The 25142-nt window shown below is 39.2% G+C and overlaps 1 protein-coding gene across 3 annotated transcripts in view; it reads right to left on the bottom strand.

Annotated features, from left to right (window-relative positions):
- The window catches only part of Txndc11 (thioredoxin domain containing 11), a 57628-nt gene that overhangs the window by 31506 nt on the left and 980 nt on the right, over positions 1-25142 (bottom strand). Inside the window, exons 1-3 of one of the 3 annotated variants that reach the window (XM_010609999.3) lie at positions 20166-20321; positions 16891-17020; positions 5781-5874 (exon numbers count right to left, since the gene is read on the bottom strand). In XM_010609999.3, the coding sequence (XP_010608301.1) occupies positions 5781-5874; positions 16891-17020; positions 20166-20215 (274 nt within the window). In that variant the 5' untranslated portion in view covers positions 20216-20321. Of the gene's footprint in view, positions 1-5780; positions 5875-16890; positions 17021-20165; positions 20322-20899; positions 20998-25142 lie in introns of those variants that run through there. The other 2 variants (XM_010610000.2, XM_010610003.3) reach the window with 2 other exon arrangements.

The raw sequence follows: 25142 nt of genomic DNA, 5'->3' as shown, positions 1-25142 counted from the left end.
TTTTTTTTTTTTTTTTGAGACAAGGTCTCACTATGTAGTTTAGGCTGGTCTTGAACTTACTATATATCTCAGGCTGGCCTCAAATTTGCAGTGATTCTTCTGCCCCGGCCTCCAAAGTGCTGGGATTATAGCCATGTACTAACACCCCTGATTTTTTTTTTTTTCAGTGAGACAGGGGGTCTTGCTACGTGGCCTAGGCTGGCTCCAGACTCCTGGGCTATGCCATCTTCTTCCTCAGCATCCTGAATAGGCAATTTCTTTTTCCAAATTATATTTGGTCTTCCACTGGTTGAATCTGCAGACAAAGAGGACCAACTGTATTTCCCAAAGGCTTTTTTTTTTTTGGTACCAGGGATTGAACTTGAGTCTTTGTGCTTGCGAGGCAGGCAGCTGCACCGCTGAGTAAATAATCCCTGGCCCTTCCCAAAGGTATTCTTAAGGTTCCCTGGTTAATTAAGTGTAGAAATTCCTTAAAGGTGACAGAAGGACCAGAAATACTATCCAAGATTAATAATTCACTGTACTTTCAAGGTGGCATTTAGGTAGAATGTAAATTTTAATTCACTTCATCAGGATTCTATTGTCAGGGGACAACGGGAAGCCAGTGAAAGAAATAAGAAAAAGGGACAAGGCAGGGGCTATCACCTGAAGGGCCAAGCAGGAGAAATGGTAGAGATCCACCCGAACTTTAAACCCCACCAATGCAATCTTTCTCATACGTCCTTTACTAGTCATTCATTTACCTTTTTAGCTACGACAGTCAATCGGGATGTTACAGCTGTAGGAACAGGACAACAAAGCACCTGGAGCACACACTGTCTGAACACATGCACTCCTGCTCTGGTGGAAGAGATTTAGACAACGTGATACTCAGGACTTAGGGCATACAGAAGAGGCACGAACGGGTGTCACAGAGAAAGGGATGGGGAAGACAGGCCTGCAGGCCAGTCAAGGGGTATATTTTCTTGTGTAGATGCTTTTTCTAAAGTAGAGGTGAAACTTATTTGAGATAAGACCCAAGGGGCTTAGTTTCTAAGATACTACAGACTTTGACTATTGTTCTATTCACACATTTCACATGACTCGACATTATAAAAGAAGAATTTATCCTAACCACCATCCTCCCCCAATTTTCAGACAGAAAAATTCAAAAGCAGAAAAGTTAAATATTTTGTTCCAAATTTATAGGCACCATCAGGCAGACACTGCCAGCCTCCAGGCCACTGCTACCCCCCTGCATTTCTTTTGCAGGGTGGATGGAAGAAAGCAGGATCAACTTCTGCTATACAATTTGTTTCAGAAAGCTGCCAAATCATAGAGGAATGGTCACATTTTACCAGAACACAGCTTTATAGAATGATGAAATAATCAGAAGATTAAAAAACAAAATTCCACAAGTTAGAAGGACAAGCCCTCTATCAAATTTTCTTAAGGCAAAAGAATAATAAAGGCTGCCCGCCAACATCACACAGTCCTCAGAGGAATAGGCTTTGCAGTCTGGGAAGAGTACAACATATAAGAGCTGGTCTTCTTCAGGCTCTTGAAATATACACAAAGAATGCCAGCCCACAGTTAATCACTGAGCACTTCGAAATGATTAAACATTAACGAGAGACTTGTATGACCTACTATGAAAAATTAAAAGGCTTAAATAAAGGAATAATCATGCTGTGATCCTAGAAAGGGAAGGTAAATGTTATGATCATGTCAATTATCTTTAAGCATTTATTCATTTGTAACTGTAACCAAAACGCAGCCAAAAGCATGAATGTCTATAAGAGAATATTCCACAAAATATAAAACTAAAGGAAGTGGAGCCCACACTTTACCAGGTAATAACAACTTACAAAGCAAGAACATAATTCATATAAAATGATTACCCAGGCCAAGTGAAAACATAGGAACAGACCCAACTACACAGAATAATGTGTTCTGTGGAAAAGAAGAGGTCAAGATGAGGGAGAAAGCATCATTTTGCAAATGATTAGACAATGAGAAGGAGGTAAAAGCAATTATATTCTCTATCATTTTAAGCAAAACGAAAGCCAAGTAGCACAAAGTGCTTAAAGAAAAGTAACTAGTCATCAGATTTTCAGGAAAAGAATAAATGAACCAGAGAAGCACATGAAAATATAAAACTTCATTATAAAAATGATAAAAATAAAAAGGTCAGGAAAATAACAGGTAGAAATATAACAACAGCTTCCTGCTCATACCACAAGCAGGGGGGTCTATATCCACTGACAGACCAGCACAAAGTCCAAGGGATCCACAGTAACTGTGACAAAAGGAAATAGTTAAAACAATAAAGAAGGAAAGCAATTCATGTTATGGTGTTGAGATGGTAAACAAGTTTTCCTTGATTTCCTTTATCTAAGTGTTCAAAACCAGCTTGGACTATACAAAGAGACCCTATCTCAAAGAATGAAAAACAAACAAAAAAACCTCAACCCTCACATCTTGATGGGCAGGAATAAACTCTTAGCTCACCCCACAGCACCCTGTTATGATGTTTCATACATGGCATACTCTCCATTATTTGTGAACTGCTGAACAACTATTTTCAAGAAACAAACATAGAACTTAGACAGTGTCCTGGCTATTTCTATGGCATTTTAAAATAATCATTGGGCCGGGGATTTAGCTCAGTGGTTCGGTGGCCTGCCTTGCAAGCGCAAGGACCCGAGTTCAATCCCTGGTACCAAAAAATAAATAAATAAATAAAAAGTAAAATAAAATAATCATTAAGGCAGGTTGGATACAGAGCTGAGTGGCAAAGTGCTTGCAGCAAGCACAAGGCCCTGGGTTTTATCCCCAGCACAAGAAAAAACAAATCATTAAGGCAATGAGAAGACAAGTACGTCTGAACCTGGGTATCTGCTTTCTACTACCAAATCTAAACACTTCTTCAGATTAGCACTCTATAAGCAACTGTTAAGTGTGTTAAATGTTTGTCAGGCCTCAAATTGTGCACACAATTTAAACAGGACATCCACCTAGAATTTACATTTTAACTGTCCCATTAAAAAAAGTATACATGTGTTTCTCTTACCACACACCTGCTATTAATGATAAGGAAAACACTGTTTGACTCCAGAGTAAGAGAAAGAAAAACAGGGAAACCCAGATGCTCAAGCAGATTTATTTTAGGTAATCCTTCCTGGTGGACATATATGGGAAAATCATCATTTGAAATTTGTCTTTTTCTTCTCAAAATGGTTCATAAGCTTAAGTGAGAACTTAACCACGGGTGGGGGATTCGCTAAATGGAATCTTGGCTCCTATGAACTTTATACATGCAACAGCATATTACAAAATCCGACTAGAATCACACAGCTGAGAAGAAATATAGAACAAGATAAATCAGACCACATCTAATTTATAATGACAAGTTTCATATAATCATTTGTCAAGACTAATGATTTGACCAAGGTTCATTCTGTTCTTTTGAGTTTTTTGTTGTAGTTTGTGGTGCTGCGGATGGTGCTAGGCAAACACTACCATTGAGCTAATTCCCTTAGCCCTTTCCCTAGTTTTTTGGAGACAGGGTCATGGGATGCTGCCCAGGCTAGCTTCACTCCTGCCTCAGCTTCCTGAATGGCTGGGACTAGAGGCACACAACCACTCTGCCTGGAGTGAGAACTTAATAGCTATTTGTCCTTCTTGGCCCTACATTACCTCTATTTCATCTGTTCCTCTTTACTACCTCTGCTTACAGAAAGAGAGGGAGGCACTACTGTATTATATTTGGAAAGGTTTCTCAGAAACCTCTTGAGAGAAAACATAGTTTAAGGTGAGTAATTTCTCACTAACATGGTATAGCACACACAATGTAAGTTAACCAAATAAAACACCCTTCGAAAATCTTGAAATACCAAGACTGAATGCTACCATCATTTTAGTGGACTACTCTTAAGTTACCCGTTTGCATATAGTATTAAAGTTTTCTTGCCAGGGATTTCGCTCAGTGGTTCTGCTGCCTGCCTCGCAAGCACAAGGGCCTGAGTTCATGTCCCAGTACCACACACACACACAAAAAGTCTTCTTTTTTGAAGGGCTTTATTTAATTTTCCATGAAGAGCTTTGGATGCCTGTTTCTTAAACTTACTAAAGTTCCCAATATTTTGTTTTGAAAGTTCAAACTTTGATTCACTAAGTCTTTTTAGTCACTTGAAAATGTGCAGCTCAGACTTTCAAGTGGACAGAAGATACTTTCATAACAGCTTACTTTCCTCCCAAATGTCTCCCAGACAAAAATGTAAACACAGTAAATTCTCTGTGCATGAAATCTTTAGACAATGTATATATTAAAATGACCAGTCATATCACTGTTTGATGTATTCATAATATACTGTTTTAATTTAAAAGAAAAAACCACTGAAGTCATCCAATAACCAGTAATAAGCAGATGTGCTTGGTTACTTTGTATTTGCATTGTGGGTGCAAGTGGGGGGGCTGGAGATTAAACTTAGGGGTGCCCTACTGCTGAGCCCCCCAACACTTTTTATTTTGACATAGTCTTGCTACAATGACCAGGCCAGGGTTGAACTTGTCATCCTCCTGTCTCCTGGGTAGCTGGGATTACAGGCTTGTAACATCCATCACTCTCAGGGGTTACATATTTTTGGTTGAGTCACTGAGGTAAGATGCTGGGCTATTATTCTGACCGATCATGTGACAAATACTACATGAGCCCTTGCTATGTGCCAGACATGGAAGAAAAACACTAAATTTACGATGCATAGCTCTTACCCTTAGGAATTTCAGAGTCTGGGGAAGACAGACATTAAACAAATCATCCTACAGCTATGTATATAAAGGAAACTGTGGACCAGGTATTTAGCTCAGTGGTACCGCCGCTTGCCTCACAAGCGCAAGGTCCCGAGTTTGATCCCTGGTACCAAAAAATAAAGGAAACTCTGTTATGTACCATGAAAGAAACAATGGAGTACCCAACTCAGATGGGGGGAGGGGGGGAAGGGAGGGGAGAGTATTGAACTGTAGCAGTGGTATTTGAGCTAGAACCTGAAAGATGAGTTTGGAGCTTGAGGGGAGGAGAGCTGGGCCTGAGGGCTGCAGGCTCTTCAGTTTTCCAGGTAACCAGCATAAGCCTTCCAGGCAGGACTAGGACATGCAGAGGCACAGCCTGCTGGCCAAGTCAGGGTGTGTGACCAGAGTGACATCAAAGGACAGACTCAATGAGCAGACAAAAGTATCCAATAGAGAAACAACAGGCCTTACAGTCATGACCAAAGGAGAACATAGAGCAACTTGGAAAATAAGTAGGATATGACATTTAATGAAAAAAACAGGACTCCAAATGATATATGATTCAACTAAGTAAATGAAATGTGGATTTGAGAAGAATGAAACTGGCACCAGGCTCATGCGGAATGTGATATGACTTTTATACTTATAAAAATATTCCTTGAAGGAAGTATATTGGCAAGTTATGGAATATCCAACTGACAGGATTAGATAGATAACCACTAAAAATCCTGAGAAAAACTTTTAACTACATAATTTAAATGACTACAATATAATAAATTTTAAAGTACAAAATACATATTTGCATACACCATGACTGTTATGTTTTCAAAAAGACAAACACTTAAGAGAAAGTATTTGAAATAGTATACTATTAACAACAGCATCAAACTGTAATTACTAAACACAATGAAAAAGGAATCTATCAATTAGAAAATATAATAATGATAATATATACAAGGTTATTAACTACATCTCTATTAAAGTACTATCTTAATATAAATCAGTTTTACCTTTCTTTAATGAATATAACGCTGAGGTGAAGAAGGTCAAATAGCCAGGAGGCTGGGGTGAGCCGCTGAATTCAAAGTATCCGAGTACTCCAGGCTGCAGGAGCAAGCGCACAATTAGGTGACTGAGGCACTCTTGGCATTGTGACATGGTATTGTAATTTGACAATTACTGCATCTTGTTGCCTTTCAGTTTTTATTTTTTTAAATGTGTACATTAATTTTTATTTTTTAAGACTTGGTCTCACTATGTAGTCTATGCCTTGAACTTGTCAAGTTGCCTAGGGTGGCCTTGAACATGCAATCCTCCTGCCTCGGCCTTCTGAGTAGCTAGGACGGCAGGTGTGTACCACTGTGCCAGGCTGAGGGATACAGAATAAGAAAGGGAAGGAGGAGGGAAAATGGAGATTTATCCATAATTCTATTTCATATTTTACTGTATTTTCTTCTGATAAAATGTAATAAAAACAAATTTTTATATGGGTACAATTTGTAAACTATATATCTAAATGAATGTATACAAATATAATTTTTTGGTTTTTCTCTTTTTAAATTTAATATTACTGATAAATAATGAGCACATTCTCCATGGGAACTTGTACCAGTACATCACATATCTTAATTTTTTTTTCCTGTTTCCCTCCCCTCCCTTCAATTCTTCCCGTCCTTATTTACAAAATCTTTTTCATTCTTTTCCTTCTTTTCATTTTCCTTTTCCCTTCCTTCTCTTCCCTCCTCCGGGTAAATATAATGTTTAAGTTACTTGCCTGTGAGCGTGCTTACTCTTGTGCGCGCGCTTCACCTGAGCACTACCGAGATGGGAAGCAGCCCCAGCAGCGGGCCCTAGAACTAGAGGCGCTCACACATCGCCAGGAGACAGCGCCACTGCCGGGGTCGAGTCCGCTCTGCGCATCGTGGCATCCGCTGTGCGTGTATCACAGTGGATTCGCAAATGGGGAGTTCATGGCTAACTGTGCTGCCGCGGGGGGGGCTGGTGAGAGGCATCACTGGGGGCACTGCCTGAAGGGGCTTTGCCTAAAGGCTCCTTCCCCGGCTCCTCCCTGTTTCCTGGTCACCAAGCAGTGAGCAGCTGTCCTCCACCAGACCATCCCACCATGCTGTTTCTGTTTCTGAAACCATGAGAGGAAGTAACCCCGCCCCTTTAAATCGTGGGAGTCAGGGATTTGTTCCAGGGATATGAAAACGAACAAAACAACAATGAGTTTAAAGAAAATTACTGAAGAATCTCAAAAATTACATCGGTAGTGCCCAAGAATTTCCCGAGCCGATTCAGCTTCATCCTGTGCCATGGAAGTGAAATTCCTCCCCTGCCTCCATCCCTCCCTCGCACATCCTCCTAGTTTCCCCACACCTGTGCACCAGGTTCACACCCTCATTCTGCAATTCAGTTTTTAAAAAGCCTAACCACCTAAGCAAAGTTGAAAGCTGGGTTGAACTTCTCTCTTTAGACAGCTCAGCTCTCCAAGCCCCTGGCTCAAAACTTCACCACAGAGTTCAAGCATTCACTCACTCTGATTTAACAACTGCAAGCTTGGCAGAAGAATCTTGTAATCCCTCTATGATTTTTTCAACTGCTTCCTCTCAATCGTTCCAAAATGACCTTCCCATTTTGCTGGAAATCAGGTTAGATGTGACTACTCTCTGGCTGCTCCACTCTCAAAAACTCATTTCCCCTGCTCACTCACATCTCTAAGCTTAGCATCAAAAGGCCCTTCAGTCTGCCAAACCAATCACTGCCCGTACCAGACACGTTCTATCTTCCTGCTCAAGGTATATCCTTCCCTCTCTGACGGTCCTACAGCACCCTGTCCAGTTTTGTCCTGTAATAACTGGATCTGTCTTAAAAGAAATCCCTGAGGAAACAAAGAGGGCTAGACTCAGAAGACCCACGCTCACTTCCAAGTTCTAGACACTAATGCGTAACATCGGCGAGCCTTGGCTGGAGCACTGGTTTCCTAGCTGGCCAATGACACTGGTTCTTCTTCTTCTTCTTCTTCTTCTTTTTTTTTTTTTAAACCAGGGATCCAACTCAGGTCCTATGCACTTGCAAGGCAGGTGGCGGAACCACTGAGCTAAATTCCCAGCCCGAGACTGGTTCTTAAAAGAGTAAGCCTAATAAAATGTAAACCAAGAGGCAAATGTGCAGAATTCTTCCCAGCACTAAAGCCAATGTTCTTAAAGAGCAACTGTTGATGCTGCTATGATCACTGGGACAAAATCACACCCAAACGTTAAGGTGGAAATTAAATTTCTTGGTAAAATTTAAAATCAGTACATCGTATATGAAGGAAAATTTGATCTGTAGTGGAACATATTATCTTTCCAATTTAAAACACTTGCTTAAAGCTCATAAGCCTCAACTTTAAATCATGGGATGGAATGTTTAATCCTAACATTGAGAAAAATCTAAAAAATAACCAATTTCTCAAACTAAGAAAATAAAGCAAAGTTCTGTTCGTACATTTTGCGTACTAGGATTTGTTTTGGTTTTCTGTTTTTTTGGTTTTTTTTTTTTGTACCAGGGATCCAGGCAGGCATGAAGCAGCTGAGCTAAATCCCCAGCCCTTGCATACTGGGATTTGAACACAGGGCCTTGCATGCTAAGCATGTGTGCCCTCTGCCACTGAGCTACAGTTCCAGCCTCAAAATATTTACTGAAAACAAAATTTTCTTTGGCCTAATCTTTCAAAAACATTTTTAACAAACAACCTTCACCTGACCTGAAGGAAACTTACACTATTTTGGATCTTAAGATTTCATACCATTCTATGATGGTATAATAAGCTTTCCTACCAAGAACAAAGGAAAACAAAATCTTCAGAAATTCTAGCCACCCAGTTAATACCGGAAATAAAACTGGAAACTAATTCAAAGTAAACAGACTAATTTAGCTTTCTTTAAAATCTGACCAATTTCTCAAACCAAACCTAAATTCACTCTAAATATTAATAAATCTTCCCTAGCTGGAAAAAATAACACTGTATCATTATCTGAGGTAGCTTCATGGAAGTGGATATGGCCCATAAGCACGTATGTGTGAGTGTGCAACTACATACACATTAGTGGACATACACACACACACGTGCACAAATTAAAGAATGTGAAACAAATATGAAGTGAGTCTCAAAGAGAAATCTCAACTGAACCTTTAAAGAAAAGTAAAGGCCAGACCGCTTGCAAGTGTGATTTGTGGACATTTCTATAGTACAAAAGTTTGTTTTCATTGATGGCTCCCTTCTTCAGAGGATCTAAGTTTGACTACAGAAATTCATCGAACAGTACAGTGTAAAACAGCCCCATAAGCAAACATTTTCACTTTCAATGCCAGAGAAATGAAGAATGTAAGACTCAGTAACTATATAAGATGACTAAAAGTTTATAAATTATAAAATACTAGCTATTTAAAATGTGAGAAGCAGGCAAAGTATATTTTAAGTGACAGTTGATAGGCATAATACTGTTGATGGTCTGCACTGAATTTTGAAAACATGCCTGAGCAGATAACCTAAAATTAATGCTTTAAAATAATAAAAAGAGGAAATCAGGTGAAATAAGTTATCTGTTATTTCTACTGCAAATTATTGAAGTTGCCAAACCAGCTCAGTTACTTTGTAGGTAGAACATTTTGCAACTTTCCCTCCAAGATTTCAATGTCTCCCCAACAGAATCTGTATCATTATTTAAGAAATCATTACAGCTGGGTGTGGTGGTGCACATCTTAATCCCAGCACTCAGGAGGCTGAGACAGGAAGATTGCCACCAGTTTGAGGCCAGCCCGTACTACATAGTGAGTTCAAGGCCAGCCCGAACTACATAGTGAGATCCTGTTTCAAAAAGCCAAAATATATAAATGACTATGATGATGATGATGAAGAAGAAAACAAACAAAAAAAAAATTGCATGAGGACAAGAAGATAAATACATGGGACAAAGCTCTTTCACCAAATTCACAATTTAGCAAAAAACAAGACACAATGAAGGCCAGATAATAACTAGTCTGTTTTTAATTCCACTCTTTTATATTTAATATATTTATACCTATTATAAGGAGGTTGAAAGCAGCTATTTATAGGAGGCAGGCAAATCCTCTTTAACATAAATATTTCTTGTGGGACTGGGCGCCATTGGTAGTATAAATTTCAGCAGGTGGTGCCCATACCCTCTAATGGCCAAGGAGAATAGTTTACCGTGGTGAGTTTTTACTCAATGGCACTTGAAATATCTCTGCATTAATGTTAACCTACACCTAAGATATGTAAAACTATTTTATTCACTGTGCTACAAACACAAAGACTGACAGAAATGGTATCTATCTTCTTAATATTCAGACAATATTCTACAAGTAATATAATGCTAGAAGCTAGGCATTCTAGGTTTTTCTCCCGAATGCTCAGGTTTTTCTTTCACCGGCCAATTTACCTAACACTTCATCTTGCTCCCCAGAAGATTCCCAAGTCTTTCCCTATCCCACTTAAATTTAAAACACTTCAGTTTAACAAACTGCTAAGACTACATGAATGGACGTATGTTACACAACTGTTCTTACAAAAATTACAGAAAAGACTTAGCACTTGCCTAGAGGTTCAAACACCAGTACTACAAAAAATAAGTAAATAAAAATAAAAAGGAAAGCCTTGCTGATTTAGAAGCTAACAATACCTAAGGTAAATGATTCTGTTTGACTGTGTTTTCCACAATAATAAACTACATCTTCCTGTCCAAATTTTAAGCAGGCAGGAAGAACTCTCAAGGAATAAATAGCAAGCCTATAATTAGAGGAACTGCAGGAAGAATCAAACATGCTTTGCAACAGATGACTCAAAGCTCTTGACCTCCCTTTGCAGTATCTTCTGGCAAGTTCACTACAGGTTTCAGCCATATTCTTGGCTTGCAAAGTAGATGTCACTTTAGTGCTTATCCAGGAAGGAAATTCTAGATCTTACCATGCCTCGATGTTACCCTGGTAGCACTGTAATTACGTATACAGACTGCTCCCAGTTCTGCAGAATATGCGCTAACGACTCAGTAACAGGAAATGACAAAACTGCCTAACAGTAAGTGCAGTGCCATGGCCTCATCTTTTATTGCTATTTATTCTTAGAACCATTCATAAAAATAAAGAAAACTTACAGCCACATTAAGCCAACATCTTCCAAATTTTTGTGTCATGAAAAAGGTTCAAAACATGAAAAATAAGTAAATATTTATAATTTTATCTTTAATTTTTTTTGAGGCATGGTCTCCTTATTCCTCCCAGCCTGTCCTTGAATTGGTGATCATCCTGCCTCAGCCTCCTGAGTGCTGAGCTTATAAGCAAGTGCTACAATACCTACCTTTCTTGAATTTCTAATCTCTAGAAAGAAAGCAAAGTTTCAACCCAGGAACCTTAGACATTACTTTGAGGAAGGAACATGGGACCCAAGAAGTCTGAGGAGCCAGATTCCATGCTACAGTAGTTCAGTCGCCACTTAGGTAAATCACGCCCTCTTGGTACTTTGGCTTCTTGATCTGCTCAGAGGATCTGTAAGGTTCACTGACCTCAAACAGCTACTAGGCAGATGAGTAGTAGTGGTTACCAATGCACACTTATTCAGTGTATTTCCTTGCCAAAAGGCCAAAAGCATATCAGAGTCTATAGTTAAGTAATTCAAAAAAATTTTTTCTTACTCTTTAATGTTTTTCTGTGGTGTTTATGGTAAAAAACTGTTTTTCTAGAAATTGCACCTGTCTCACAAACATAAAACATAAAACTATGGTTAATGATCAGCAATCTGATTGGGGTCTACTTGAGACAGCTATGCATTAAGTCAAATAAAACGTTTTCCTTTGGTTAAAAACTTCTAATCTCAGCCAGGCATGGTGGTGCATGCCTATAATCCCAGCACTTGAGAGTTCGAGGCCAGAATAAGCTACACACAAGATACTGTCTCAAACAAATAATCCAAATAAGAAACCACTTCTCTTGCCAGACACAGTGATGCTTACCTGTACTCTCAGCTAAGTGAGAGGCTGAGGCAGGAGGACAGCAAGTTTGAAGCTAGCCTCAGCAACTTACAGAGACCGTGCCTGCTTCAAAATAAAAGTAAAGCAAGTTGGGAATGTAGCTCAGTGGTACAGCATGACTGAGTTCAATCTCCAGTACTGAGAAAAACAGAATAAAATAAAATGGCTTCTGAATGGATTCAACTGTAAAACTTAGAAAAATTCAAACTGAGGTACAATTATAGCATTCCTTTTGGGATTAGTGGCTCAACAGCACAGCATATGGGTAAAAGGTGTGGGTTGGATCCCCAGCCCCCACCAAAAAAAAAAAAAAAAAAGCATTCCTTTTGATAATGATAGAATAAGCATATATGAATACAGCATATATATATCTCTCTTCTGAGAAAAGGGAGACTCTGAGTAAAAACAGAGTAAAAAGTCGAATATTAGTGACAATCTAACTCAATCCTGGCTCCAATACGCCACAGATAACATTCTAGAATTCTCTAGTCAAGACACTGTTTAACTTTCATCTTCTCTCTGCTGCCACCACTATAAGCAGATAAACTTCCAACTGTTATATCACAGCTTTCTGTGTGTCACATGACAAAAGATGTGATTTTACTGACACCTGTAACACCTCATCTTAAGGCCTTAATTGGGGAAATTGAATCATTCAGAGCAGTTTTATCGGGGATATTCGTATCTGGAGATATTTTTGACTGTAACAAGTGGGAGAGAAAGCAATGCTACTGGCATCCAGGGGTGAAGCTAGCAATGCAGATAAATATCCTGTAAAGCACAGGACTACCCCCCACAAGTTAAATGACCCCCAAATATCAAATATCTGTGCCAGGGTTGAGAAGCCCTAATTTAGCAGAATGTTCAAAAGCATACTGTACTCAGCCAGGCATGGCAGTGCATTCCTGTAATCCCCGCACACAGGAGCCTGAGGTAGGAGGGTCACCATGAGTTCAGGGCCAACCCCAGCTACACAGTGAACTCAAGGCCAGCCTGAATGATACAGTGAGAACCTGGCTCAACAAAAACTTACACACACAAAAAAGTATACCATACTAGAAATGGGATTCCAAAAATCCCCTTAACTTTCCTGTACATTCAGCTATCAAAAATACGTCAGTGGTTTCATTCCTGGATCTGGAATTTGTCCTTAAGTCACTTTACAAAGCATGTGTATAAATTTAACACAGCTTCTTTCACAAGATAAATGATTCACAAGTGCCACACTGGGCTTGACTCTAGTCATTTTACAATCAATCCAGTATTGTCTCTTGATAAACAGACCATTGCATCCTACTGAGAAGCTCAGCAAAGGATGAGTACGAACACAATGAAGCTCTCCATAGCTTTGGGGAGAAGCAAGGCATTTTAAAGGCAGACACAAGCCAATAAAACAGGGGTCCCATCTTAGCAGCAGTCTTGTTTCCTGTGGTTTTAGTTTGTGTGTAGCGGGGTAGAGTAGGGATTTAATCAAGGGAGTGCTGATCTATGTCCCCACCTCCTTTTAAAAGTTTATTCATTTATTTATTTTCCGGTACCAGGGATCAAATTTAGGGCCTTGTGCTTGCAAGGCAGGTGCGCCACCACGGAGCTACATCCCTGGCACTATAATTTTATTTTGAGACTGGGTCTCAAGTTGCCCAGGCTGTCCTAGAACTTATGATTCTCCCGCCTCAGCCTTATTCTTCAGTTTTTTAAAAAATGGTCTTGCTATGAGCCCAGGTTGGCCTAGAACTCAAAGCAATCCTCCTGCCTCAGCCTCTTAAATAGCTGAGATTACAGGCATGTGCCATTATATGTGGCTTGTTTAAAAGCATTGTAATCATTGTTGTATTTAGTTTTAATTAAACCAAGCATGAGTAATATCGACAGCATTATCAGTGAATCTGATGTGAACTCCATATCAATACATGGAACATGATCTCTGAAAGTATTACTGAGAAGCAGATTCATAGGATACAAAGGATGAAGATAAGGACCCAGCCTTGCAGCAAAGTCACAAATGTGCATGGCTCTCTTCTACAGATGCAACTCAGGAAGACACTAGGCACATCAAGGCGATAAATTAAAAAGGTGTAGTGGTGTAAACTTGTAGTCCTTGTTATGTGAGAGGCTGAGGCAGGAGGATCACTTAAGCCAGGAAGGAATTCAGGGTTAGCTTGGGCAACACAGGGAGAGCTTGTTTCAAAAACAAAAAAAGGCTCTCCTGACCAGAAACTTAAGAACCTTCTGTCTGTCTCTTTCCAACCTCTACACATCAAAATGTCAGTAGAGTACATCTAAATCAATTCTCTTATTTTATTATTATTATTATTATTGGGTTTTTTTGGTGTTTTGAGACAGGGTCTCTATGTAGTTGAGACTGACCTGAAACTCACTATGTAGCCCAGGCTGGTCTTGAACTCACAGAGATCCTCCTGCCTCAGCCTCCCGAGTGCTGGGATTACAGGGGTGTGCCACCATGCCCGGCAATTCTCTTATTTTAGACATAAGAAGTCTGATAGAAACTCAGCAGTTAAGACTTGCTAATGTCAAGGCTAAAACCAATGTCTCTAGAATCCTGGTTGAGTCATTCTGCTTTACCACCTTACCTCTGCTAAAAACTGATGCAGAAAAACAGCCATGGAATTTTCTGGACACAAATCTCTGATGGAACTAAAAATGGTAGCGCAGCTCCTCTCAGTCTTTGCTTTTTTGTTTGTTTTTTGTTTTTTTGAGACAGGGTCTCACTGTGTAGTTGAGACTGACCTGGAACTCACCTTGTAGCCTAGGCTGGTCTCGAACTCACAGTGATCCTCCTGCCTCAGCCTCCCAAGTGCTGGGATTATAGGCGTGCACCACCACACCCGGCTTCCTCTCAGTCTTATTAGGCGAAGGATGTCAATTTCTCCAACTTTTTTGGGAATAACAGACAGTTCTGTTGTTGTATAGCTCCTTTTTTATTTTTTTCTTTCCTTTGTAGAAGGACTTACGTGAAAATTTAAAGAACACCTAGCATGCTCAAGGCCAAGGGTTAAATCCCCAGTGTTACAAAATAATAACAACCACCACCACCATAATAACAATAATAAAAAAGAGATTTCAATTAAAACCAGACAAAGTATCTACAAACAACTCAACAGAGCCTATTTGAAGAATGACATAATGGATCTGGCAGGTTATTTTTTAATCATCTTAATTATGAAGCAAAGTTTTAAAAAATATAAGTAGGTCCAGTAAGTATTATCACATTTAAAATTCTCTTAATATTCCTAAATATCCAGAATTGTTTCCATGAAAATTTTCACTGGTTGGGACTAAACCCTAGGCATCTTCATATGCCTGTTGTATAGGTGAGAAAACAAAGGCTTAAAGAAGCTAAGTAGGGGCTGTGGATGTAACTCAGTGGTCTAGCATACGTAAGGCTCTGGGTTCAATTCCGAGCACCTCCCCCCAAAAAGGCTACTTAACTAGTGAAGGGAAAATGACAGTTAAGCTTGATCTCACATCTAGCTCCTGAGTTTTCACTATTTTACTACACTACCTCCAGTGACACTGTCTGCCATGTATCCATGGGGAAACTCACTGATTACATTACTGCACTTGAGAGAGGGCTAGCATGGCCCCTGATATCCATTAAGTGAATAACCTGCCTAAAATCACAGACCCAGTTAGTTCTGCCAAAGGAACCAAGCCCAGGTGCCCTATCTCTCGGAATAGCTCTCCTCCTCACCCTGCAAAGACAGAATGGAAGACAAGCCTTCAAGGTGCACAGAAGTCCATTCTTTATCCACGTAAGATTAAGGAACATTAACACGGATATATATCTAAGAAGTACAAACTGAGTAACTGGATACTGACAACATTGCTTGGGGAATCTGCTAACAGTTAACACATAAATAGGGTTTCTAACATGAAAGAAAAGCTATAAATGATGTTCTGATGAAAAAGTTCACACCAAATACACATAGTACAAAAGGTAAAATTCAAGCCAGGCGTGGTGCTGTGTGCCTGTAATCCCAGCACGCTGGAGGATACATGTGAGTACAAGACCAGCCTGGGCTAAACAGTATGTTCAAGGCCAGCCAAAAATACATAGCAAGATGCTGTCTCAAAAAAAAAAAAAGCAAGTGGGGTGGGATCTTGACCTAGGCACAGTTCCCAACTGCCTACTGGTGAAGTCGAGATTCATATGGTTTCTATCTCTATCACCTATTTCTGGCCTTGACTTTGTTGTACCTAAGTATCAATTTTACTTACTGTATCCAAGTACTGTCTTATATCTGGAATGCTTTTCTGAACTATTTTTATAATTTTTAAAGTTTATGCAATCTTTTTTTTTTTTTTTGGAACCTGGGATTGAACCCCAACCTATTTTATGTAATCTTAATTCTGGCCTCTCAATACGCTTCCCATTATGTAATTAATTCTGACCTCTCAATACGCTTCCCTGAACATGCATTTATAAAACTTATGAAAATGGCCCATGGTTTAGCTCCGTGGCGCCGCACTTGCCTCACAAGCGCAAGGTCCTGAGTTCAATCCCTGATTCAAAAATAAAGCTTATAAAATAATTTAGCAAAGGTTAAGAATTACAAGAGAAGCCATGTCAGTAAAGTTATAAAATTTGTGGCAAACTATAAATTAATAAATTGTAAATTCTAATGCAAGTCAATTCTCATTTTCTATATAAGGCAAGAGGAAAGTTCATTGAAGATTTCCAAACAAAATACAGACAAGATTGTACAAGTAGCCAGGTGTGGTGGCGCATGCCTATAAATTGCAGCACTCAAAGGCTGAGGCAAGAGGATCGCCACGAGTTGGAGGCCAGCCTGGGCTACACAGTGAGTTCAAGTTCAGCTTGAATTATAGAGAGAGACCCTGTCTCAAAAAAAAGTGCAAGTATTCTATTTTTTTAAAAATTTACTTGGCCAAACCATCCTTATGATCAGTATCACAAAATGCATTTAACCAGGGCTTATTATATGTGATCTTTTAATTGTTTCAATTCAGAAAGTATTTAAAAATAAAATTCAAAAAACTTATTACAAATAATCCAGTAAACCCAATAAAAGGCCTTGGGAATAGAGGAGATATAAAAGACAGGTACCTCATAGTTTGAGAGAAAATCTAGTAATTCTGATTGAGATGGGATGTAGAGAAGTGGTTTCATCACCCGGCGGACAAACTTCTCAATGTAAACAGCACTCATGGGGCCTTTGTACTCGATTGGTCCAAAACTAGTGCCAAAAAATGAAAAAGTAAAAACAATACATCATGTATTAAACCTATAATATGTAGCTAAAACAATCAACTTTATTTAATGTTTAAGACAAGAAGCTTGCTTTGCTTAGGGGGTGACTAGAAGGCCAATTAAGAACTGGCATTAGGTAAGGAGAGGTACAAGTGGCTGTTACTCTTCTATGAGCTTAATTCGACTGGAAACTAAATTCATTCTAGTCTCTGAAGGAAAAATTAATTCCCACACTATTTCTTTAAAAATAAAAACAAAAAAGCCAGCCCTGGAAACTGACTACATGCTAAAGGATTCCAGGATCTTTTCACAATTCAACATAGGTAAGCAAAGTCCTTTTATATAATATATCAAAATAAGAAACAATTTGAGAAGTTGGTCATTGGCCTACTAAAAGTAGTTACTATATATGCCCATAGGTTCTCACACAAGAGATCACTAAGTGAACTTTAATCCTATTTAAATTTTTGGGGGGTAATGGGGATAGAACTCCGGTTCTTGTACTTCCAAGGCCGGCAGCGGAACCACTGAGCCAAATCCCTGGCAATCCTATTTAAAATTTTACTGCAACAGAAAAAACTAGGTGCAAATGTGAAGTTGGGAAGCTGTGTAGACAATCTTCCTTTCCTTCCTTACTGCTATACTTGGAGACACAGGAATCTGATCCAGTTCTGCTAAATAATGTCATCACCACTCAGTTTCCTCCTCAACTAATCTGAATTCTCACCTCTCTGAATGTCACACAATTGGGACAAATACAACTGGATGACTGGTGGCACGGCCAGGGAGGTCTATAAAATTGGCAAAATTCACCAACTCCTTAACCATCCATCTCTCTTAATAAAACTGATATTATGCTTATTGTTAAAAGTAACACAGTAGCACAATATTATAACATAATTACAAAAATTCACATACACAGATATGATGAAATAAACAATTCTTCAGTGTACGCTGCTGAATACAATGCCAAAAGGACATTGGCATGAAAAAGTGAAAACAGTATTCCACTTGCACAGCAGGGAGACAGAGCTAAGAATTTTATCAATTCAAGATTGACCACAAATTAGTTGTTTAAAAATTACTAGCCAGGCATGGTAGCACGCGCCTGTAATCCTAGCACTTGGGAGACCGAGGCAGGAGGATCACTCTGAGTTCGAGACCAGCCTGGGCTACATAGTGAGTTCCAGGTTAGTCTCGACTATATAGTGAGACCCTGTCTCAAAAAACCAAAAACCAAATAAAATCAATCAATCAATCAATCACTACCATTCCCATCAGTCTTGTCAATCAACAACTTTTAACTTAAAAGAAAAAATCAAAAAGCATCTAATAACTTATTCTGTTTAGCAGAAAGGAGCCAACCAGCCCAGAAATCTCACTTACTCAAGCCAGAAGGCCTGCTGAATTTCCCTGGTGGGTCCTCAAGCCTCGTAAAGTCTAACAAGATCCCACAACGCAGGATTTCGAATCTTTTACCTATAACTTACAACCACTGACACAGGCATGATGATCTGATGTAGCCAGCTCTGACCTGGGAATCTGAGAAGCACCTCTCTGTGTCAGAACTTGAATCAGCTTCCTTTGGACTAGTCAATCCAAACCAAAGAACCCTACTTTCCCAAAACAGGAAGCCTATTAGCTTCCTTAAGCAGCTACTGTAAGAAAAGCCAGAAACACACAACAGTAGCGCTCTGCTCAGTAATGAGACCCAGTGAACACATCCATGAGCATTAATAACCAGAAGAACCTCATGACCGCTCAGAATGCTCCCAAGAGCCTGTAGGTGACAGGAAACATTCAAGTGTGTACGTATATAAAAGGTCTGGAGGCTTCTGAAATAAAACATGAAAAAGCTACCTTCTGGGAACCCCTGTGCCTTGACATTGTTTTAGCCACACCAAGAATATGCGAAAAGTGCTGAAATGAGTAGGAAGGAGTCTGAACTGACATAAATAAGTAAAACTTCAACAAGCAAAGGGGAAGGGTGGCTACTTCAAGTTTCGTGCCAACCTCAAAGTCCTCATCTGTAAAATAAAAGGTGTGGACTAGATATTTCTAAAGTTCCTTTTATGTCCTTTTACTCTTTCTACAAAAGCTGGGGAGAGGAGAATAATGTGAGACAATACTGCATCTCAAAATGACATCTGTATTCAATTCAAGGGAATTCTACTGGTTTTAATGTCATATCAAGTTAAGTCCGCCTCTGGGCAAGGACTATAACTCCTACTAGGCATCTGTGCTCTTTTCCAAAGCCAAAGAGTAGTTCAGGGACCTCAATAGGGAAAGTTCATCGTCCCTTACAGAGAAGACGCTTGAACCTTCAAGGATAACACCTTATGCCTACCTTCAAAAAGAAAAATGTAATCCTGAGACAGTTACTGTTGTCAAATTTTTTATCTTGAAATAAGGTCTTGCTAACTTGCCCAACCTGGCTCCAAATTAAAAATCCCACTGCCTCAGCCCGCCAAGCAGGTGGGAATATGGGTATGTACCACCGTAGCCAAGTCAAAAGTAGTCTTGATAATCCAAAAGCAAAACCTGATCTGTTACAGCAAATATTAGAATTGCAAACATTTGAGAGTCAAAGGAAAATATGTAGATAAAATTGAGTAGTATGGTTTTGGTCAAATACTATCAAGTTCCTGGGAAAAATACTATTATGTCACAAAAGTTTTTATATTGGAGATAAGGAAATGGGACAGAATGGAACAGAAAATTCATAAGTGATAGCATACTGAGGCTTGCTATAAAATTCTGATTGAGGCCCAGGAAGTTCAGAGGCAGCGAAAACAATCTTTACTAAAAAGTAAAGATCTTTTCAGATGTGGTGGCACCTGCTTAGAATCCCAGCACCTGGGAGGCTGAGGCAGGAGGATCAATGCGAGTTCAAGGCCAGCCTGAACTACACTGCAAGACTGTGCCTCACAAGCAAAAACAACTTTATTAATCTAACCTCTTTCATCCATTTAGTCTTGTACACCTTCAAGCCAGTGACACTGAATGAAACCCAGACCCCATCTGCTTCTAAAACCCTTCAAGCCAGATTTATAGCCACGCCCACAGCACGGTCCACAGTCTAAACAGCTGTCATATATCAAAAGTCAGAGCTTCCACAGCAAAGGAGGTACCTTCTGTGGGATGAATGCCAAAGCCTCTTAGCCAAGTCAGATGAATTCATCTGGAGACAAAGTTTATGAAACTTTGGTTTTTCAGTCCTCTTTGTAATTTCAGAATCGTGAACCAGTAGTGATTTTCTTCCCAATTGAAAAGATAAGGGCCAGGATTTAGCTCAGTGGCACCAAGCCTGCCTCACAAGTGCAAGGTAGAAAAAGAAAGAAAGAAAAGGTAAGATACCTTTCTTGACCTTGCAATGTTCGCAGGTTGCAGAATGAAGAATTTTGAGTATTTTTGTTTTGTAAAACACTTTTAAATATCTGAAATGTATTCAATGTATTCATTCAATGGAGTAATTCTTACTTTTAAAAACAATGTTGCAATTCCTTATGAGTGTTATTTTGTAGGCCTAAAATGTACCAGTAAATGTTTTGCTATTAAAAAAACATTGTTGCAGTATATACAATGATAAAAAATATTCACAAAAGTGCGAAATAGCAGTTTAGCATTCCTGCCTGATCCTACCCTTTGCTTATAAAAAGGACACAGGCATGTACATCCATAGGAGGAAATAAACCAAAACACAGGAATTATTTACAGTTGTAAAATTCATCAAGGTTTTTAAAACAATGTTTTGCTTATCTATATTTTTTTCAATTTTCAACAGTGAATATCTAATCTAAATAGTAAAAATTTATTTATATGTTGAACTTAATCGAAATCAGAAACATTACTGAGAAGTCCTTACCTCCGATGATACAGATGTATTACAGGAAAATAAAAGAAGTGTTTCTGTTTTCTGCATTTCCCCTGGTTCCACCAACAGTTAATTGCCACAAACAACACCTGCAGAAGCAAAAATGGTTTTCGAATGACTATGAATAGCAACTGTTACTGAGATTTGAAAGATGAAATTATAAAAGTGGAACTAGTCCTCTCTCACTGAAAATGAAGGTATAAAAAACCATTTCAAGTTTTCAAAGGTCTTTATTATTTTTAAAAGCTCAGAAAATAAAATAAAATGAATGAAAGACAGATTCTTTTCAATATTTAACTAGGACTTAACGAGCTGGCCCAAGAAGAAAATTACTTGGTATTTTAAAGTGAAGCCAGAAATGGTGCTACACACCTGTAACCCTAGCACTCTAGGAGACTGAGGCAAGAGGGTGACAACTCTGAACCCAGCCTTGGTAACTTAATGTCTCAAAGTTTAAAATGAAAAAAGGGGTGGGGATGCAGCCACTGCAAAGGACCTGGGCTCAATCCCCAGGACCAGCAAAAAAAAGAAAGGAATTTTAAAGTGAATGAACGCCAAGGTGTTTTTTCTAAGTATGAACACGTGAACACTTGGAAGGGTTACGGATCTGGGGCTGCGCATACAGGTTTGCCTACCAAGAGCAAGGAGGACCTAGCTTCAGTCCCCAGCACCACATGCACACATAAAATCCTAACAGCAGAAAGGTATATCTGTCAACTGTCAAACTAAGCATACGAAAATGTTACTGCAAATAAAATATCACACTCCGTGTAGCTGTACATCCCTATAATCCCTCCCAGCTACTTGGGAAGCTGAGGCCGAAGAATCACAAGTTGGAGCCCAGCCTAGGTAACTTAGCAAAGACTCCTCTTCAAAATTAAAGAAAAAAAAAAAAAAAAAAAAAAAAAAAAAATTGCTGTGAGTTTGAGACCAGCCTGGGCTACACAGTGAGTTCCAGGTCAGTCTCAACTGCAGTGAGACCCTGCCTCAAAAACAAAAACAAAAACAAAAAAAAGTCTGGAGATACAGCTCAATGGCAGAATGCTTGCCTAGCATACACAAGGCACTGGGTTTGATCCCCAACACAAATGTAAAAGGACTATTTCTAACGACTATTTTATACACTAAAACAGATAATCAATGGTTTTCAGTCATCTAAAAGATAACACTGACCATTAAAAAATATGGAATGTACAGTCTGCCAAAAAAAAAAAAAAAACATACATCAGGAAAAGAAAAGTCTGTATAAATGTTTTAATACTAAATTTATTGAGACATCATGAGATTGATACAAGTTACCTTTGGCCTCTACAATTACAAAAGGTGATCAAGGTGATCAAAGTAGTGGCCATTAGCTTCCAGACATTAATTAGTATGATGAACTGCTGAAGTTTGCATACATTTTTTGGATTCGCTCTCTCTCTCTCTCTCTCTCTCTCTCTCTCTCTCTCTCTCTCTCTCTAAAATATATATATATATATATATATATATCCCCCAAGGTGGATGTTTAAGTATTTAGGCAAAAGTGTCCCTAAATCTGCAATTTACATTGACATGTACCAAGAATAAGACAGATTAATACATGTCTAGGGGCAGAGTTTCCCTACTTTGGCAATACTGTCATTGTAAGCTGAATGGGCAGAGAGGTTTTGGGTTGTTTTTTTTATAAGAGGATATACTAAGAACTAGATGTAGGATGGTGTAGAGTACTTAACAGCTTTCCCTGCACTGATACCACCAGAAATTAACAACGCTTTCCCTCCAGTAGTGACAACCAAAAATGTCTCCAGCCAGGAGTGATTACACATACCTGTAAGCCCAACATTCTGAGAGGCTGAGGCAGGAGGATGGCAAGCTCAAGTTCAGCCTAGCCAATTTAATAAGACCTCATTTCAAAATAAAAAATTAAAGGAAGTGGGGGCTGGGAACAGCTCAACGTAAAGACCCTGGGTTCAATCCTCAGTACCCCCCCATCCGACCCCCACCCTGGGGGCATGATGGCAGCAAAACTGCCACTAGTAGAGAACCTTAGGATTACTGGGTTGGTTAGATGAATAAACACATGACAAAATAAGCATAGTGAAATGTTAATAGAGACTAGATACAATAGCACAGACCTACAATCCTAGCTACTGGGAAAGCTGAGGCAGGAGGACTGAAAGTTCAAACATGGGCATCTTAGCAAGACTCTGTCTTAAAAATAAAAATTTAAAAAGGCAAAAGGTGGGGGTAAAGGAGATATGAAAGATGTGGCTCAGTGGCAGAGGGCTTGTTTAGCATGTGAGGGGCAGGGCCTGGGTCCAATTCCCAGCACTGAGCAGGGAAAAATTTAAGAGGATATACATAAAAAATTTTCCCCTTTTGCTATATAGTCAAAATTTCACATAATAAATTATTGAAAAAATATGAAGACAGACTACAACTGAAAAGCAGCCTTCAAATGCTTTTCATGTACTAGCACAATAAAAACATAAATCAAATCTTAGTAGCAACTTTTCAGAACTCCTTTTAAAAGAATCTACTAAGAAAAAAAGCAACACCCCTTCTCAGAGGTAGTATCTCAACTTTTTTAAATCAAATATTGGGCACAATCTACTATTTTGCTAAGCAATATGCTCTAGAAGGTTTTTGTTTTGTTTTTTACACTATTTCTAAAAATAAACTCACTCTTTTTCCATCCTGAGCAAATAAACATAACAAACATAACAATAAACTCTCAATCTGGAAGGCATTGAAAACTTTTTTTTTAAGAGCACAAGTCAGCAAGTGTGGGTGGCAGCAGAGCCCCCAGGGCTTACTGCCTGTCACCTGGGCTCTTTATCAAACTGCTCAGCCCCTCTTCTCAGCCTGAGGGCCTGCTTCAGAAACTGGCACTAACAGCACCAGAGTACAGAGCTGTTGTGAGGATGAGCACAGTGCCTAGCACACTGGAACATTATTATTATTCCAACGTCATCACTAGAGGGACACAGGGCTTAAACAGTGAGTAAAATAACACTAATTTATACTTAACCTAAAATACAATAGATTCTCCTCTTGTTCCCCAATGTGTCAAAATCTTTGTTTTCTACATTCAGCAACCAGGGAAGGGCTGACAGAGCGATTTCTTCTATGCTTGCACACTGCTTGTCTCCCAGTGTCCACTGTAATTCACTTTCCCCCAGAACTCTCTGCCAGCTTGGTAACTACTGTCATTTTTAAGGTGGTGGGAGAGGGAAAGGAATAGGCAAATTCCTTAGGACCACAGTTAGAACACAAAATGCAATCCCCTGACTCCTCCCACCCTACCAATTAAAGTCCTTTGTGAGAAACCTAGACTTTATTTAAATAGTGGGACACTTTCAGGGACTTAATGGTTACAGAGGCTTGCTGAGCTGTCAGCACACCTAGCCACCACTTATAACATTTCTTGCTTCTAAGAAAAACCAACGAAGAAGTCCATATGCAGTTATGCAACTCAGCTGCCTGCCTGAGTTCTCAGAAGGAGCCTCTCAGAAATCTGTGGGATGATTTTTGTTGGCTGCAAGGGGGAAGAAAGAACTAAGGGAATCGTAGGGCAGGGCTCTGGCAGATGCTGTGCAGTGCTCAAAACTGTTCTTCCCAGGGAGAGCTATCCATATTATCCACAGTAGTGCTAAGTGCCTGCCAAACACCAGTGTTTGCTAAAAACCTACTTGTTGTTATCCTGACTCCATTTTACATGTGAATCTTAAGCATGGCTGCTGTGTTCACTGAAGCTGTATACAACTGTGCAAACTGAGGGCAGAAAGTGCTTTGGGAAATAATCACAATGCCCTTGTTGGGTATCTCGTTACAACACATATCTTTTTTGTTTGTTTTGAGACAAGGTCTTACTATGTAGCCCAGATTGGCCTTGTGGTGATCCTCCTACCTCAGCCTTCCAAATGCTGGGATTACAGGCATGTGACACTGCACCCGGAATCAACACATACATACCTTCATCAGTTTGCATCTGTAACTGCCCTATTCATGGTCATTCTACATAAAAGTAAAAGGACCTGCTTTGTCCAAGCATTTACACACTAATACATATAAGATTTAGCTATGAATTATTTCTTTTCTTTTCTTTTTTTTTTGGTACCAGGGATTGAACTCAGGACCTTGCACTTGCAAAGCAAGTGGCAGAACCACTAAGCTAAATCCCTGGCCCTATGAATTATTTTCTTTTCTCATCTCTTTCTCTCTCTTTTTTTTTTTTTTTTTTTTTTTTTTT

The sequence above is a fragment of the Fukomys damarensis genome, unplaced genomic scaffold (assembly GCF_012274545.1).
Source record: "Fukomys damarensis isolate Sample0158 unplaced genomic scaffold, DMR_v1.0_HiC HiC_scaffold_34, whole genome shotgun sequence".
In the NCBI taxonomy this organism is placed as follows: domain Eukaryota; kingdom Metazoa; phylum Chordata; class Mammalia; order Rodentia; family Bathyergidae; genus Fukomys; species Fukomys damarensis.
This window is presented reverse-complemented; position numbering and strand designations above follow the sequence as displayed.